The following is a 19,324-nucleotide window of genomic DNA, read 5'->3' as shown; positions in this document are numbered from 1 at the left end:
GAGTGGTTCTGATGCTGTACAGTACAATGGGTAAGAGCTTCTGGCCATGTCAATCCTGTCTCTGCCATAACTTTGCTCAGTTTATTTTTAATAGTGCTGTTCACTCTTTCTACCTTCGCACTCGCCTGTGGACGGTATGGAGTGTGCAGCTTGCTATCAATTCCCATCAACTTACACATTCCTTGGAAGACATCACCTGTAAAATGGGTACCCCTATCACTTTCAATTATTCTAGGGATACCATATCTACATACAAATTCCTGCACAATTTTCTTAGCAGTAAACATAGCGGTATTTGTGGCCGCAGGAAATGCTTCGACCCAATTTGAGAAAACATCTATACAAACAAGTACATATTTCAAATTTCGACAAGGGGGTAATTGAATGAAGTCAATCTGTATTACCTGGAAAGGGCCGCCTGCAGGTGGGATATGAGATGGTTCTGTTGGTATTGACTTTCCGATGTTCTTTCTCAAACAGGTAAGGCATGACATTGCTCTCTTACTTGCATGAGATGAAAATCCTGGGGCGCACCAATATGCTCTTACCAACTTGCACATTCCCTCCTTGCCCAGATGAGTTAGCCCGTGAGCTGCCTCAGCTAAACATGGGAGATATGCTCTGGGGGCCACCGGTTTACCTTGTCCATCTGTCCAGAGTCCTGAGGATTCCTGGCCATATCCCTTTGCCTTCCAGACTGCCTTTTCCTGTGTGGAATACAAATTTTGCATTTCACACAACTTCTGTGTGTTGATGGTATTAAATACCATCAGTTGTGTGGTGTCTGTCTGTCTGGGGGTACCAGCTGCTAACTTAGCTGCTTCGTCTGCTCGGCTGTTACCAAGTGATACTGGGTCCTGGCTATATGTGTGTGCTTTACACTTGATAACAGCCACTCTGTCGGGTTCCTGTATCGCTGTTAGAAGCCTTTTGATGTGAGCTGCATGCGCTACCGGTGTACCAGCTGCCGTCATGAAATTTCTGAGGCGCCATAGGGCTCCGAAATCATGGACTACCCCGAATGCGTATCTAGAGTCGGTGTAGATATTGGCTGATTTGCCCTTAGCCAATTCACATGCTCTGGTTAGGGCGACCAGTTCAGCAACCTGGGCTGAGTGAGGTGGGCCTAGCGGTTCCGCTTCTATGGTGCCTTGGTCATCTACGACTGCGTATCCAGTACACAAGTCTCCCGAGTCTGACTGTCTGTGACAACTACCATCCGTGTAGAAAGTTAGATCTACATCTTCCAGTGGATTGTCACTGATGTCAGGCCTTGCGGTAAAATTTTGGGTCAAATATTCCATACAATCATGTGTGTCTTCCTTTGTGTTAAATTCTCCTTCTCCACCACTCTCATCGTCCACCCTTTGTGCCTGTCCAGGCACACCTGGGAGATATGTTGCAGGATTTAATGCACTGCATCTCCTTATGGTGATGTTTACGGGGGCCATTAGTGCCAATTCCCATCTTGTAAACCGCGCTGATGAGACGTGCCTGGTTTGGGCAGAATTTAGCAAGGCTGACACTGCATGTGGTGTATGAATTGTGAGGTTGTGACCTAGCACTACATCTTTGCTTTTCGTTACTAGCAATGCTATCGCAGCAACGCTTCGCAAGCATGTGGGGAGGGATCGCGCTACCGTGTCTAGCTGAGCGCTGTAGTATGCTACCGGCCTGCTGGCATCACCGTGCTTTTGGGTTAAGACGCCTGCCGCGCAACCAGCACTTTCTGTTCCGTACAGCTCAAAGGGTTTCCCATAGTCTGGCATACCTAATGCTGGTGCTTGCGTTAGGCACTGTTTAAGTCTCTCAAATGCCATCTCGGACTCGTCTGTATGCGAAATCCGCTCAGGTTTGTTTGAGGAGACCATCTCCTGCAAAGGTAACGCTAGAATGGAAAACCCTGGGATCCAGTTACGGCAATACCCACACATTCCTAAAAATGTTCTGATCTGTTGCTGGGTTTGTGGCAGAGTCATGTCTCTAATTGCTTGAATTCTATCAGCGGTCAGGTGTCTCAGTCCTTGTGTTAGACAGTGTCCCAAATATTTTACCTTAGTTTGGCATAATTGCAACTTGTCTTTGGAAACCTTGTGTCCTGTGTCTGAAAGATGAAACAGGAGCTGTTTCGTATCATTCAGGGATGCTTCCAATGAATCAGAACACAGTAGTAAATCATCCACGTACTGTATTAATACTGATCCACTCTCTGGTTGGAAAGACTGTAAACAATCATGCAAAGCCTGGGAAAAGATACTTGGACTGTCTATGAAACCTTGTGGTAATCGAGTCCATGTGTATTGGACTCCTCTGTATGTGAATGCAAACAAATATTGACTGTCAGGGTGCAGAGGTACCGAAAAGAAAGCGGAGCAGAGGTCAATAACAGTGAAAAATTTCGCAGTGGGAGGGATTTGCATAAGGATGACAGCTGGATTTGGCACTACGGGGAACTGACTCTCAACTATTTTGTTAATCCCCCTTAGATCCTGCACTAGCCGGTAACCCCTCCCCCCACTTTTTTTAACAGGGAAGATGGGACTATTGGCAGTGCTGGACGTTCTTACCAGAATGCCCTGTTGTAGCAAGCGCTCTATTACGGGATAAACTCCTAACTCCACCTCTGGCTTCAGAGGGTACTGTGGGATTTTTGGAGCTATCCTACCATCTTTTACTTGTACAACTACCGGAGCTACGTTTGCCATTAATCCAGTGTCCTGTCCATCTTTAGTCCAAAGTGACTCTGGTATCTGGGATGTCATTTCTTCTACTTGGGATGGAGTCCTATTTGTCATAATGGTATGTGACATTAATTTTGACGGGGAGTCTAACATGTCTCGCACTTCCTGAGCGTGATTCTCAGGTATGTCCAAGAATACACCTTCAGGAGTACAATAAATGACGCACCCCATTTTGCACAATAAGTCTCTTCCCAGGAGATTAGTCGGTGCCGATGCAGCTAGCAAAAAGGAATGCTTGGTATGTAACGGCCCTACTGTAATCTCGGCTGGTTTGCTAACAGGGTAGTGCTGGACTACTCCCGTTACCCCTATGGCTGGAATTGTCTTACCAGTGGTTCTCATGCCCACTGTCGAATTTATCACTGATTTGGCCGCCCCTGTATCTACAAGAAAGTTTAATGATTTACCAGCTACATTGATTGCAATTTCTGGTTCACTTCCAAGATTTGCAATCAATTTTACTGGCTGCAGATTACAGGTATGGCCACACCCCTATTGGGTATGGTGACCTCCCTGAATCCCGCTGGCAGCAACTGCTTGTGAAGGGGTTAAATGGGAACTACCAGTGGCTTGCCAGTCTCTGTTCGGGGGGTATCTTTTTGTTTCCCCTGTATGTGGCTCATAACTCCGTCTTTGCGGACCCTGCTCCCAATGTCGTGTGTCGTGTCGTTGTCTAGGGGGTTGATATGAGTTTTGTGAATTTTTCACTCTACAGTCTCGTGCCATGTGTCCCTGTCTATGACAAGAAAAACAAGTTACCACATTTGACTTACCCACAGGGTTTGGTGATTTATACAAAGGCTGCCTTGTGGTCAGGGCCTGTATACTTACGGCCATTAACTTATCACCTTGTGACTCCCTGTGTCGGGTGATATTCCGGTCGTGATCAATAGCAGCCTCTCTCAAAGTAGCCACCGACAGACCTCGCCAACATGGTTGCGTGGTCTGTACTCTTGTCTTTACAGATACTGCTACTTCTCGATGGTTTATGTTTGTTTTAATGTCCTCTATACCTGTGTACTTTGCCATTTCTAGTAATGCCCTGTGAAAATATTCTGCAGCAGTTTCTGACTCTTTCTGTCTAATGGAGAAAATATTGTTCCACTTAACTACCGCTGGGAAATACTCTTAACTGTAAAGTTATTCTTTTTACGTTATCTTTGTTGTACACATCTGTAAGAGGTACATCCTGATCTAATCCACAGTCAGCCAAAAATTGAGCTGCGTCGACATTTGAGGGTAAACATGCCCTCAGCAATACCTGCCAGTCTTTGTTATTGGGCTCTAAAGTGTTCCCTAGGTCTCTGATGTATTTCTGGCTGGCAACTAAGTCTTTCCTAGGGTCAGGGAACTCAGACACTATGGTTCTTAGTTCCATTCGGGAAAATGGGCTGTACATGGCAATGTTCCTAACAGGAGTGATTCCTGTCGTGTCAGTTTTCCCATTTGGCACTGCTTTTACCCTAACAGGATTAAGTTTACTAACATCACTCTGTGTAGGTTCTACAGCCTGTGGTGAAATGGTTTCAGCATAGTGTATGGTGCCGTACTTACCTGTAGATACGACCTCACCTATCCCTCCGCTAGGGGCTTTTGTTACTAATCTCGTGGGTGGAGCCGTGCCTACTGTTGTCTCTGCTATGGTGGCTGCTAGAGAGAGAGCCGATATTGTTGCCGATTCGTCCTCTTGATCACACTCCTGGGGAAAGTTCAAAACAGGGTACAACTTGCACGGGTTAATACTTGCATTAGTTAACTTATTAACATTTACACAGTTGCTAAGTGTTTGTTTGTTACACCCTAATGCGTCATTCTCCGCAACCAATTTCTCTCCTGATATGTATGGTGGCGGCGGGGCTGTCGCTATCAATTTCTTGATAGGATTAGATCCTGCCGCCAGAGCCAATCCTCTCTGTATTTCACCCTCCTGTTGCCATAACTGCAAATAATCATAATGTTGGATTCGTCTCTTTGTTGATTTAATGAGACATATCCTCCTCCTTAAATTTGCAACACTTCTGATCTAAAGCTACCTACTCTTGGGAATTTCTCCCCGTCATGCACTGTCATTCTCTCCCATTCATCACATAAAACCTCTGTATGTGAGCCATATTTTTCACACATTACGTACCTTGCCGACCCGACTGGTCGGTTTACTGAATCAACCCGAACCGAGGTTGATCGCCCCCTTCCTGAACAATTGGCCCCCATACCTTGCAGGCGTTGCTTTCACCACCTCTGACCTTATTTCAGGGTCTTCAGCGAACCCTTACAAAAACCAAAATGTTCACGATAGGCTGACGGTGGCGGTTTACCGAGTACCCCACTCACTCGCCCACGCCGACCAATACGACCCACACACTGCCTTAGTGCTGGCGTACTCGACCCAGGGCCCCTATGAACCTCTATTTACTGGAACATGCGAGGGATATCCGCAGAACACTTACTCTTTCCAGTAACTATTGGTTGTTGGACAATTCCTGAGTGACCAGCGAACTTCCCTTCAGAAAATAAAAAATTACACAAATCACATCAGAGTGTACAAATAGTTTTATGACCGGGATCGTACACAAATGGTACTGGTCAGATTAACTAATGTACACAATTACGTGCGGTACAATCGTTCAGCACATAAGCAACTAATCTTATGTACTGAGCGACCAGTGGAATCGAAAATTTCGGCTGCGAATTCCTTCAGCCAGAGCTTTATTGGCCTATATGGGTTTTGCACCAACCCCCTGGGTTGTGCCCTTTTCTCTTTTATGGCAGACTTCTTAGTCTGCTGTACCTGGACCTCCCGGTCTGTAGTATGACCTCCTGGTCTACTATTCTCTACTGCTCAAATTTTATGTTTAACCAGAGATGCCTCCCTAGCCACCATGCACGTCACTTACATGTATGTACCTCTGCGAGAACTCGACTTCTTGTGGTTCAACCTGTAAAATTGTATAAACTTATATATACAAAACACTCACTCACCACACGTACACTTTTGCTTCTATTTCTATTTCTGCGCAGAAATTTTCTTTAGACCAGATGTGTTGTGAATTTGGAGAAGGATCTGTTAATCTAAATTTCGGACTTAAAATAGATTTGCGCTATTTATCGCCTGATGCGCTACTTATCGCCTGTTGCGCTACTTATCGCCTGTTGCGCTATTTATCGCCTGTTGCGCTACTTAAAAATCAACTGTCGTGTGACGAGTTACGTGGGCGTACCCAGACGCTCCGTTGCGTAATTTACGCTGCGTGCGTCGGCCTTGGCGTACGCGAGTCTCAGCCCTTTGTTAGAGACACGTGTACACAAAACCAATGTCCACCGCAACACAACTAACACTTTTATCAATGTAGATGATCCTCGATCGTCTACCGCGCAACACACCAATCTCTCCTTTTACCTTGGGTAGAGTTGCATGTGGGTTTTACACTTTAACTATGAAATAGCGACAAATCTCTCTTAGCACGTTTTATCAATTATAAAATGGCCCATAACATCAAGAAAGACAATATGATTGCGGAGAAAACTTACGCACAAAGGAAACGATCGCATGCGCCTCTGGACATCCAGCTCCCGATTTTCAGCAATGATAACCGTTGAAGAGTGAGAGCTGGATGTGATCGGCTTGTCTATTTATGCCCCACACACAATACAATTCAATGGTCCCTACAATCTCATTGTTCATTGGACACAGGAATTCCTCCTCGCATTATAACAAAAGGTCATAGGTTGATTCATACAGGTGGGCCGTGACTATTTCCAACAGCTCAGGTGCGAGGGAAACTGGGTTTCCCGCCGCATGGATAAGTAAGTGCAAATACAGTAAATGTTCATAAACTTCTTATGTCCATAACTATTCGCACGAGCGATTAATCCGCTTCAAACCAACACCGGAATATTGCTAATTAAATACTCTTCCGATGGGTACTAAACACCACTGTATTACTCCTGTCTGACCCTTCGTATCAAACAAAGGGGGATTTCTCTGTTCATGAACATTCTATATTAACCAAACTTTCAGAATCTATCAAAGGGACCATGATCTACAAAATACATTATATAGTGGAAATATGTAACGAAAGAGTCGCACGCTACGAACACATGAACTCTACCGTAAATGCACATACCGCGCACCCGCGGGTGCCCGCAACAGCGAGTATGCGCACGCACGGGAGAGCGCACGCATGCGCAGCGCAGACCTGTGTGAGGTGCAAATATGGCAGTGTGCATAGAGATATTTTTCTGACTTTGACACACCCATACACGGAAAACGTCTATTTTATGTAGAGCAGGGTAATAATATCTGGTGATCACCAGATAATAGCCCCTCCTCATACAGAAAAATCAAAGTTTTCTGTAGCACAGCATCACATTGTCCAGTGTTCATAGGTGATCACCAGATTATAGAGAATCCAGAATTTGATACAGGAAACTCCCCTCTTTCTAAATTGGGAGCCCCTGATTTCATGGATGCCAGGCTGTACTCCCTGATTTTTCTACCGTGCAGTGTGTTTTGCCGATCACCAAGCAAAAATCTTGAAGGAGATACATAGTTTCAAAGACGAGACTCCCCTCTTTCAGACAAGGGTGCCTACATCTCTCTATGTGCCAGGGTTGGGGATATAGAGGAGCATAAAGTCCCTCCCTCCACTTCTGTCAATATTTTACATTTTTTTTAAAGTAACATTGGCGTGCATATGCGCCGATATTCCTGCTACAGGACCTGCCCCCTGACCATCAGGACTCCCCACCAGTGACTAGTGATGGTGTGGAGAAAGTAAGGGGGGCACTTTTCTGCCATGACAAGTAGGACTCGTCATCTGCACTTTAGGGTAAATTTATATGAAGATGAAGAGCCCCTCATCTTCTGCAGTGAAGGGGTTAAGCAATCTCAAAAACATTTTGATGATGTAGAAAAAAATGGTCTTTAAATATCATAATGTGTGGCAGAAAACGTATCGACCTGAGCATTATTTTACATCTCTATCAAAACAGTTAAGTGAGTTTCAACATAGATTAATAGAAAAGAGTAAGAATGGCCATTGACCATTGATGATTACTAGCCATATATAAACTAGGGATGGTCATGGAGGTAAATTTATATAAGGATGAAGAGCCCCTCATTGACCATCAGTGTTTCAAAACCATCGATGGTTTATGGCTGATGTTGAATACTCCTAAACGAATATATATATATATATTTTTTTGCAAGATGCCGGGACACAAAGGATAGGCCGGGGCGGCCTCTAATTGGCCCATGTGTCTTTCACAGAAAGAACAGGGATGGCCATCGATGAGAGAAACCATTGATGGTCTCCCATAACACAGTTCATGACCATCAATGGCAAACACACCAATGGCCATCCCTAGTTTAAAGCTATTAACACCAATGACTGAAGTTCAGATTAGGGATGGACATCGATTGTAGATTTTTTTTTTATAGCATTCACAGGCTGATGCAATCAGTATAATTTACTTAACACATACTTGCCATGACTATAGCAGCTATCTTTTTGACCATGCATAATGTCCATCCCTTTCTTTAAAAGAACGCTTGCTTACAAGTCTAATCATTTTCTGCTTTTCACTGTACAAAAAAAAACAACCACTCAGCTTGTGTTCCCTTCCTCCAACTCCCCCAAGAGAGAGCGGAACGGTCATCAAAAGCAAACAGCAGCCACAAAAAAGCAGCACTATAAGCTCACTTCACGCTCAGAAGGAAACACTGACGCTCCTCATCGTGGTTGGATGGTCTGGACACTTTAGAGCACATTTCCTAAGTTAAAAACTATAGAAATGATCCCTGAAAGTATAGTCTTACCAACTCACTCTTTTCATGAAACACCAGACTATAGAAGCTCCTCTTTAAGATAGGGGAGATAAATTCAAAAAATCAGTATATCATTCAAAATCAATTAATAGTATAATATAGATTATAGTAAGGCTGTAGTTCTCAGTTAATATTTGAAATATATATAAAAAATCGCTGCCAATGTAACGTTTTAACAGTATTTTCTTTGTAATTTACATACACCACACCCATCGGCCAATCAAATAACAGTTTGCTTTATCCTGCTTTGGAAGTCTTTATAGTTATACACGCCACGGCGCATCGACCGGAAGGATAACATCAGCGCCTGTTCTACCAAGAGTAATTGTATTGTGGGGATTTGTTAAAAATTAAATAAAAAAATAACGATCTCTTGTTTGCAGTCTCCGTGCAGCATGAGGTTGAAATTATTTGGCGAGTTGTATGAATAATCCTGAGGTGCAAGTAGCAAACACTAGCAGCTGCCACTATGTGGCGCTGTTAAGCACAAGCAACATATTTTGTGAGTCATATAGTGCGACAACATCTTGTTCTTAAACCTCATAGACAAACATACAAATGTACTCTGTAATTATATCTACACATCTACATATACAAATGTACTGTGTAATTATATCTACACATCTACATATACAAATGTACTGTGTAATTATATCTCACAACTTTTATTCAGCTAAAGTAATATCCCTGATCTGTGAGATCCAGCCCACAGTTCACCTGCAGCCCGACCTAATCTACCGATAATCGTACATAACTGCAGTATTATGCTCCTCATTGCAGGTCTGTTCAGTTTCTCATACAGTAGTTTGTGTTTAAAGAATCATTACCTCCTACCGTCACACTCTGCACATCTACTGATATATTAGCCTTCTCCCTGCTTGCATTGTAACTTTTCAGGACCAGAGACACATTGTCAGCTTCTATTTTAGTCAATGTCGCACTGTCATAGCAAAACAGCAGCTGGAAATACGCGATTACTGGATCAGGGCTGAAACAAGAAATGTAAATACAGTATGTACATTATATACTCAGTCTTAGCTATATCCAGTACCCTAGATAAAAAGAGTAGGAACATGCAGGTTGACAGTGCATGCATCAAGATGGCGTATACATTCATTCTTACTGATTCATGCACCAATATAATACTGCATATTACTACATAATACAAATGTTACCTTATAGCAAAGACAGACGCTTTCCTAAAGTTCGCTTGTAACAAGCTATTGTTAAAGTGTTTATTCAGCTGAAATAAATATGACAAAATCGTTACAACTAAGAGAAATAATTTTTATTTGTATACAGTGTTTATTTATCAAGTAATAAACTACAGATGAAAGTATATATATATACACTAAAGTATATAGGCTCACATCATAACCCAAATGTATGAGTGAGAGTGTTTGTTTGGTTTGTTTGGTTAACCATTGGTGATGTCATCTGTGCTTTTCATCGATGATGGGAAACATTGATGGTTTACTTCATCGGTGGCCAGCAGTATATCAGTCCAGCAAGGAAGTGGGGGCTAAGTGGGGTTGTGTCTATGTTGCCTTTGTGCTAAGGACCTGGACGTGACAAAACGAGAGGGCAGGAGAGAACTTCCGCCCTTACAGCTCCTACATGTCTTCTTCGTTCTCTGATCGTTTGGGGTAATTTTATTTCTCTATGCAGCATTGGACTCTCGCCACGCTTCGGGCTCGGTGTCTCGCTCCACTTCGATCGACACACTTTTCTATTCCAAATAGATTGTGACATGGACCCAGGGGGTTATGGGAAAGGTCCTTAGCACGAAGAGAAACTAGACGCTACCGCTAAGTGGTGGTTCAGTGGCAGAACTATGCTCCATATTACCTGCGCTGGAGACACACACAAAAACACAACAACTTGCCATTGATAGCAGAGAACCAATTTGGATCTCTACCATCGATAGGAATACCAGCAACCATTGTTGACAAACTATCAGTGGTTGCTATGTCATTGATGGTTTTCTGCGATCCCTGGTAGTGGTGGGTTAAGGGTGATGGCAGCAGAAATTAGTGAAGGGCTTAAATACAAGTAGTGCATGATAAATTGTGAATATATGCATATGTGTAACGTTTGTTAACAAGGACAAAAACAACATTCAGCAACAATATGCATATGGAATGACTGGAAATTATATTTGCATATATTTGAATGTAAATATTGGCTTACTGATCACAGAAAACAGTAAGACATGTTTAATAACCTGGCGCATAGTAAAAATGGGTAATTGCTAGATCCAACTGGGCTCAGGGCCGCCATCAAGGGGGTCCCCTGTGTACACTTGTCCTGGGCTACTCTGACAGAGAGTGGAGGGCCCGGGCTGCTCAAACCAGTGACGTGCGGTGAGGTCAGGGCCTGGGGAGGCACTGCAGCTAAACTCGCCCCCCCCCCCCCCCCCAAAAAAAAAAAAAAAAGTGCAGTCCCCCCACACCACTAAAACCAGCACCAGGCAGAACCAGCCAGGGGGGATAATGCCATAGCAGGGGAGACACTCAGTGTGGGGTCCCCCTGCCATGCCATTAAACACCCCCCAAACCAGTCAGCCCAGGGCTGGAATTCCTCGGAAAGAGGGGTCCCCAAAAAATCAAAATGGGGTCCCCCCTCCCGAGCAACAACCAGCACTGGGCTGATAGCCCAGTGCTATGCCCCGCACCCCTGGTGGCGGTGGGTGCGGGGTTCATTGTATGTTCTGTTCTTTACAGGTGGCCTACAGATCCCAGCAAGCCTGCCCCAGCATGCTGTCACTTGGAGAACCACAAGTGCCAGCATGCCCGAACATATAGGGCCCGCTGGCACCTGTAGTCCACCTGCAAAGAATAGTAATATTGTTCTTTACAGGTGGCCTACAGGTCCCAGCAAGCCTGCCCCAGCATGCTGGCACTTGGAGAACCACAAGTGCCAGCATGCCCGGACATAAAGGGCCCGCTGGCACCTGTAGTCCACCTGTAAAGAAAATATAAAAAAAAAACACAACACATTCTTTAAAAAATCCTTTATTAAACTGGGTCTTCACCTGGGGGCAGCGGCCTTTAAGCTCTTTTGCATGGCCGCCGCCTTCCCAGGGCTTCCGGCGTCTTCACCTGGGAGGGCGCCACCTCCCCAGGGCTTCTGGGGTCTTCCTCCGGCGTCTTCACCTGGTGGGCGGCGGCTGCTAAGCTCTTTTGCATAGCCGCCGCCCATCCAGGACTTCCACGACGTCTTCACCTGGGAGGCGGCGGCCTTTAAGCTCTTTTGCATGGCTGCCGCCTTCCCAGGACTTCCAGCATCTTCACCTGGTGGGCGGCGGCTGCTAAGCTCTTTTGCATAGCCGCCGCCCATCCAGGACTTCCACGGCGTCTTCAGGAGCTCTTCTCCGCTCCTCCTCCGCCGTCGGACTGACAGCCGCTGCCTCGCGCTGACTTATATAAGTCAGCGGGAGGGGGCGGGGCGATGACGCGGCGAGCCATGATTGGCTCGCGGCGGCCATCTTGAATTTCAAAAATGACGCTGAGGCGCCATTTTTGAAATGGGTACCGCTTCCGCTGCCAAAACTCTGCTACCGCCGCCGCTACCGCCGCTACCGCCGCCCGCCTCTCCGCATCCCGTACCTCCGCATCCCGTACCTCCGCCGCCCGGCCCGCCGCTTCCCGTACCTCCGCCGCCGCACCTCCGCAGGTAACGATGCCGCCCCATACAGTGATTGACAGCGGATCCAGTGACGGATCCGCTGGCCAATCACTGTGGCCTCACTCACAGGGACGTGCTTTCATAGGTTGAAAGCACGTCCCTGTAGGAAAGCGGCACCACTAATGGTGCCGCTTTCCCATGTTATTTCAATGGGCTTTTCCAGCCCATTGCTAGGGCCCGCCTGTGCCCGCCCCCCGCTCCCCATACTTTTCCTAATCACTACGGGAGGCACCACGATCGGTGCCTCCCAAAGTGATTTTAACATATATAATGATAGGTAAAATAATAAAGAAGATACTTATGTGTCATAAGTATCTTCTTTGTATTATTTTACTCATTAATGACAGGGGAGGCACTGCCTCCCCTGACTGCACGTCCCTGGCTCAAACAGCCTGCCGTTGCTATTCCCGGCGACAGCCGCCGCCGATGGGACTGACCGCGGATGTGCTAAGACCCTAAATAGTCCTTCTAATCCCGGCGGCCGCCGCCACTTCCCTTTACGTGAGGCTGTCATCGGCCCCCCACCGCCGATCACAATAAGCAAGCTGCAGCTTGCTGTTTGTGGAGCCGGATCCGGCGTGGCGTGACGTCATGACGTTGCACCGTGCCAGTGAATTGAAGAGGAGCCACCACACTGGACAATGGACAGGAGCAGACAGAGTGGGTGAGAGGACGCTCAGGACAGAAGGGTAAGTATTATGTATGTGATTGTTGTGAGTGACTCGGGACACTTACATAGCCGGCCCTAACCAATATGGTGCCCTAGGCAAGATTTTGGCTGGTGCCCCCTAGCACTACCGCTGGTTCCGCCTCTGACCTTACACCTCTTTCCCAGCACCATCACCCCTCACCCATAGCAGTCCTTATTTTGGTGTTTGTACCCCCTATATTTTAAATAGGAACAGTTCGCACATTTGGCGCACAGCCCAAAAAGGGGTGTGTTTTTGCTGGCAAGGGTCATGGCCACACAATAGTAACCCCAATTCCAATTACACCACACAGTACTGCAACTTTATTCACATTTTATCATGCGATAGTGTCCATAATTCATATTACATCCCACAGTAGTATCACTTTACCTTATAAACGTTACTCCTCACAGTAGAGCCCCTTATTCACATTACATCACACTGAATTGCTCCTTATTCACATTACACCACACCCTATTGCTCTTTATTCACATTAGACGACACAGTAGTGCCCTTTCCATACACAGTGCCACATAGTAGAGCACCTTATACACATAATGCCACACATTAGTAATGCATTTATACACAATTCTACACAGTAATGCCCCTTACACATATGAGACACAAAATTAATGTCCTTATAAACATAATGTGCCTTACACATTATGACAACCTTTATCAATGCCCTTTTACACATAATGTGGGTCATTCTGACCCCATCACATGCTGCAGTTTATTGCAGCGGTGCGATCGGGTCAGAACTGCGCGTGCGCCGGCGCATGCCCTACAGCCGAAGGCCGTCGGGCTGCTACGATCGCCAATGCTTGATTGACAGGCAGAGGCGGTCGCTTGGCGGGGGTGCAGAACAGCGGCGTTTGGCTGCTGTTTCGTGGGCACGGTCCGGCCAACGCAGGCGTGGCCGGACCAAACGGGGGCGGGCTGCAGCTGCTGCGTGATGTCACACGCAGCCGTTGCGGGCTGGGGAGCGATGTGTAGCTTCCGGCCAGCACGCTAAAGTTCCGCTGGTCAGGAGCTACTCTTGAAGTGCAAAGGCATCGCCGCTGTGCGATGCCTTTGCACTTCTGCGGGGGGGGGGGGGGGGGAAGGGGGGCTGGCACTGACATGCGGGGCGGGATAGCCCTGTGCTGGGTGTCCCCCCGCATGTCAGTGTGAATGATCGTAGCTGTGCTAAATTTAGCACAGCTGCAATCATCTCAGAATGACCACCAATGTCCCTTACACATATGCCGCACATTATTAATGCCCTTATACACATGACACACATAGTGCCCCTTACACATATGTTGCACATTATTAATGCATTTTTACATGACACAGATAATGCTCCTTACACATATTCCGAACACTACTGCACAACCAACCCACTCACATGCACACAGTACTCACACTGACACTGTGACCTCTGCCTCTGCTTGGATACAGATGTGTCCTCATTAATCTTGCCTCAATGTTAATGTCGGGCACCTTTTTTTTATGAAAATGCATCTTATTTGCATTGCTATGTGGCTAGGATGCACAAGCAGCTTCTGCTGATTAATATGATATGCAGCATGCCTATATACTGTGTAAAACTGTGGCTGTATCTGCATATGAAATTCTACACAAAGAATATAGGCATGCCGCATATCATTTTAATCAGCAGAAGCTGCTGATGCCCCTAGGCATATCAAATGCCCCAGGCAATTGCCTAGTTTACCTATGCCTATGGCCGGCTCTGGACACTTAAGACAGGATGGCCCCTCCCCCCAATGTCAGTACTGCTTCTCCTGGCTGTGCCTCCTCCATTGGCAGGTTATATATATATATATATATATATATATATATATATATATATATATAATTTATTTGTTTTTTTTAATAAGGTGTTAAAATACATTATGAAACGTGATGGGAGCTCATTACATATTTAAGGGGTGGGGGAATCATTAAATGTTTATGAGGTGGGGCAACATTAAATAAGAGATGAGCGAGGGTCATTATTATATAAGAATAAATTATGTGTATATATACACACATATTCTATTATTCTTATATAATAATGACCCTCGCTCATCCGTTATTTAATGTTGCCCCACCCCTTAAATATTTCATGAGCCCCCATCACGTTTCATAATGTACAAATTTGTATTTTTTTTTAATAAGGTGCTAAATATTTTTGGTAAAAGTGTGTGTGTGTGTGTGTGTGTGTGTGTGTGTGTGGGGGGGGGCTGCCTATTTTGTCAGTCCCGGGCCCCTCAATTTCTGGTGGAAGCCCTGACTGGGCTATAGGCACAACCATGTGACCAAATCTCATCAGTGGGAAGAGTCACTGTTTATTTCATTTTCTGAGCTTCTAGTAGGGATGGCCATTCGTGTATTCTCCAGTGATGGACAAAATGGCAGGAGTCATCGATAGTATTAAACTTTCTGAAGCCATACCATTGATGGTTTTAACCATCGAAAGGTTTACGCATACATGGAAGATACTTGGCCTACACTGACGTCAGAGACAGATGGAGTGGGGAAAGTTTCCTTTGTGCATGTTGTACAGTGGCTGGTGCTTCGTTCATACAGCACTGAACGTCGACGAGGTGGTACATCCATTCCGGCACACTCACTGCTGTATGTGAGCCAGAGCTGGGACAGGTCTGGACTACTGACTGACTGCTGAGCTCAGCCTGTGAAGTCAGCAAGGCAGGCCAGCCCATCATCCCGGCACACAGGGTGTTGTATTGTATGTGTAAGCTGCTGCCGGGTTCGGCGCAGGGATGCTGGTTGACAGCTTAGTAGCTCTGGCCAGAAGTGCGGCTGTAGCACTCTGACTACAAGCATAAAAGAAAACCATTGGGCCCATGGCTACCATCGATGGTAAGAAACCATTTAAATCTATGACAGTAATGGTAAAATCAGTGAGTGACTATCGACGGTTTCTAACCATTGATGGTCAATGGCCATCCCTAGCTCCTGGTACTTTACAAGCTTTCCAGAGCTGCCAGGAGGTTCTCTGCCATAGCTACTTTCTGGTCCTTGGCATCAGAAGCAATTCAGTCTAACAACTAGACCCTATTAGACCCCAATAGATTAGATTAATGCATCTGATTAATAATCTGCCAGGCACAGTGACAGTTCCAGAAACAAAAACCATGTTGATTGTAACTCTACCTTTCCTTTTTTTGCTTAATGTGATGATGACGTACACATCAATCATTATGGGACTAAAGCTGTACATGATAACAATTGTCAATTGCAGACAATAAGGTATCAGTCATCCTCACTTATGGCCTGATGTACAGCTAAAAGTAAATTCTGTTAGAATATGTCATTTTGCACCGTGGCATCATTTTGTTGTGATGAGGTGGAGCAGAATTCAAAATGTGCATACATATTAATAGCTGGGAAGGAGGTCAAACCTAGCTCATTTATAACATGCAATATTTGTAATAAATCATCTCTTTTAGGTTTTGTTAAATGTGTGTTATGTGTGTCACAGGGCCTGGTGACACCCAGTGCGCCCTTTATAACCCCCCGCGCACGCATGTTCCAGGATTATGTGCCCGCATGAAAAGGGGATGTGGTTTAACATAAAGGGGCATGTCCTCTCAATGAAATCTGAGCTGCTGGGCTGTACCCAGAGACTAGTGCATGCACTGTCTGCTCCTCCTCTGTGGCAGCCAGGTGCTGAGCGCTGCAGGAGAATGCCACAGTGCAGCACCCTGCTCCTGTCACTGTGGTGGATCTGGCCTTTTGGTATCACCCCCTCCGAGGGTGACACACGGGTGTGGCCTGCAGCCGCATAATGACACCACTGGTTATATCTGCCTCAGGAATTGAGGATTAATGCACAACAAGCACATAGTTGGATGATGATGATGATGATGATGATGATGATGATGATGATGATGATGATGATGATGCAGTACCGGCTTTAGATTGATTTTATAATGCTGTACTTTCCAGTGTGTACTTAAAAGCAGGTTACTCCTTGTACCAGGTGCTATAATTCGTTTCAGTGCTGTACTGTGTAATTTACTCTGAGCGTGTATGTTTTCATTGCACCTGCTCTATATCATATGACCAGGAGAATTTACCTAAGCAGGACTCTTTGTGCTGGCAGAAAGATTATGTCAGGAGAACATTGTAATCCCTTATACATTAGCAAACTACTGGTACAAAAGATGCATTTCTGTTTTACCAATTTCCAAGAACCCTATATTTGGAACATGAAAATATTTATGTAAGTGCAGTTCATTTGGCACATATGTCTATTATATTCTCATTGTACAGTAAGTGGCGTATATCAGTAGTTCTTAATTTAGGAAAGGGAAAAATAAATTATTGTATTGAAGTCCTGGGGTACAAAAGATAACGTAAGCAACATAAAGGTGTATTTCCTTTCAATAGTTATATCTTTCTTTCAATAGTTATATCATTCTATGGGGGATATTCAATTTGCCCACAACGATTGCGGGTGTAATGTGACGCCGCCGGGGGCTATCTAATTAGCCCCGATAAGCCGGCGCATGCCGCGGCTTATCGGGGATTTTCATTCACCTGCCTCCGGCAGGCGAAGCAAAGTGCCCGATAACAGCCCCATTTTCATCCGAAAACTGTGCTCTTTCACCCGAAAACACATAGGTTTCACTGAACCTGTGTCTTTACAGGTGTAACTGAACTCGTTACCAGCCGAGCTAATTAAATAGCCCGACCGCTGCACCTGAAGAAATATTGGGTTTTTTTACTCCCGATGTCTCTTCGGGGCAAATTGAATATCCCCTATCTCTGTTAAGATAAGGGCCCTCATTCCGAGTTGTTCGCTCGCAAGCGGATTTTTGCAGATTTGCTCATGCTAAGCCGCCGCCTACTGGGAGTGAATCTTAGCATCTTAAAATTGCGAACGGTGTATTCGCAATATTGCGATTACACACCTCGTAGCAGTTTCTGAGTAGCTCCAGACTTACTCGGCATCTGCGATCAGTTCAGTGCTTGTCGTTCCTGGTTTGACGTCACAAACACACCCAGCGTTCGCCCAGACACTCCTCCGTTTCTCCGGCCACTCCTGCGTTTTTTCCGGAAACGGTAGCGTTTTTCCCCACACGCCATTAAAACGGCCTGTTTCCGCCCAGTAACACCCATTTCCTGTCAATCACATTACGATCGCCAGAACGATGAAAATGCCGTGAGTAAAATTCCTAACTACATAGCAAATTTACTTGGCGCAGTCGCAGTGCGGACATTGCGCATGCGCATTAAGCGGAAAATCGCTGCGATGCGAAGATTTTTACCGAGCGATCAACTCGGAATGAGGGCCAAGGTGTTTGTTACATACCAATATAATACATACCAATAAGTGAAATAAAACCTTGGGCCTAATTCAGATCTGATTGCTGCTGTGCATCTGAGCCGCAATGCACAGGCGCGTTGGACAGCTATAACGGTGTCACAACTGAGGGCCTGAGCTGACGGGAGGCAGCCTCAGTTGTAGGGGCTGAGATGTACCGGAACCTGGGAGGTTGTATCAGACCCCTGGACATGTAAGTAACATGAATAATAACTGCCCGAAGGCGTGACCACGACAACTTGGATAAAAGTCAATGATGTTTATTATGACAACTCCGCAACACAGCAGCAGTAAAAGAAAACGTAAAAGTCAGCAAAGAATAAATACAGTTCCTGGGTACTACAGGATGGCAGGAGCCACAGGGCACTGGTAGTGTGAGATAGTTCTTATGATCTTCTAGATGGAAAGTCCTTACCAGGCCCGACTGTAGCAATGGAGATAACCCAGGATTGTGCCAGCTGGTGTTCCAGGAAAAGCTGGGTTGCTGAAGATAAAACAGCTGCTGTGAATACTGGCTGGAACCAGACTTTTGTTAGCACGGAGTGGATACTGGCTGGAACCAGTTAAATAATAAATGAACTTGGGAGCGATGAAATATGAACTGAAATGTAGAACTTGAGAGCGGAGAAATAATAATACCGGTGGAGAGTGGTAAAGTGTAGAAAGGACACCGGCCCTTTAAGGGAAGCTGTACTCTGCTGGAAGCTGAGCTGGAAGCAGGTAATGTTGTAGCTGGAAACAGATGAATCCACAATGGATTGGAGAGTCAGGCTACACCGCAGGTGGAATGCTGGTGCGGGTCTCTATGGTGGAAGTCTTGAGACAGGAGCTGGAACCTGGAAGACAATCACAGGAGAGAGACAAACAGGAACTAGGTTTGACAACCAAAGCACTGACGCCTTCCTTGCTCAGGCACAGTGTATTTATACCTGCAGCAAGGAAGGGATTGGCTAGGCAATTATGCAGATTATCAATACTGAGAACAGATTGGTGGAAATGATCAGCTGACAGAATCCAAGATGGCTGCGCCCATGCAGACACT

At 45.6% G+C, this 19,324-nt stretch overlaps 1 protein-coding gene and 1 non-coding gene across 2 annotated transcripts in view; both read right to left on the bottom strand.

The window, feature by feature from the left end:
- Positions 1 to 19,324, bottom strand: part of LOC135030978 (transmembrane protease serine 11D-like) — a 213,772-nt gene that overhangs the window by 14,876 nt on the left and 179,572 nt on the right. Inside the window, exons 5-6 of the mRNA XM_063953977.1 lie at positions 9,744 to 9,811; positions 9,396 to 9,556 (exon numbers count right to left, since the gene is read on the bottom strand). Of these exons, the coding sequence (XP_063810047.1) occupies positions 9,396 to 9,556; positions 9,744 to 9,811 (229 nt within the window). The remainder of the gene's footprint in view (positions 1 to 9,395; positions 9,557 to 9,743; positions 9,812 to 19,324) is intronic.
- LOC135052893 (small nucleolar RNA U3) lies at positions 8,343 to 8,557 on the bottom strand. The gene has a single exon (XR_010242319.1). It is a non-coding gene; the product is annotated as a small nucleolar RNA U3 (small nucleolar RNA).

Source organism: Pseudophryne corroboree, chromosome 2 (genome assembly GCF_028390025.1).
Source record: "Pseudophryne corroboree isolate aPseCor3 chromosome 2, aPseCor3.hap2, whole genome shotgun sequence".
Lineage (NCBI taxonomy): Eukaryota > Metazoa > Chordata > Amphibia > Anura > Myobatrachidae > Pseudophryne > Pseudophryne corroboree.
Note: the sequence above shows the minus strand (reverse complement) of the source record. Positions and strands in the feature narration are given on the sequence as shown.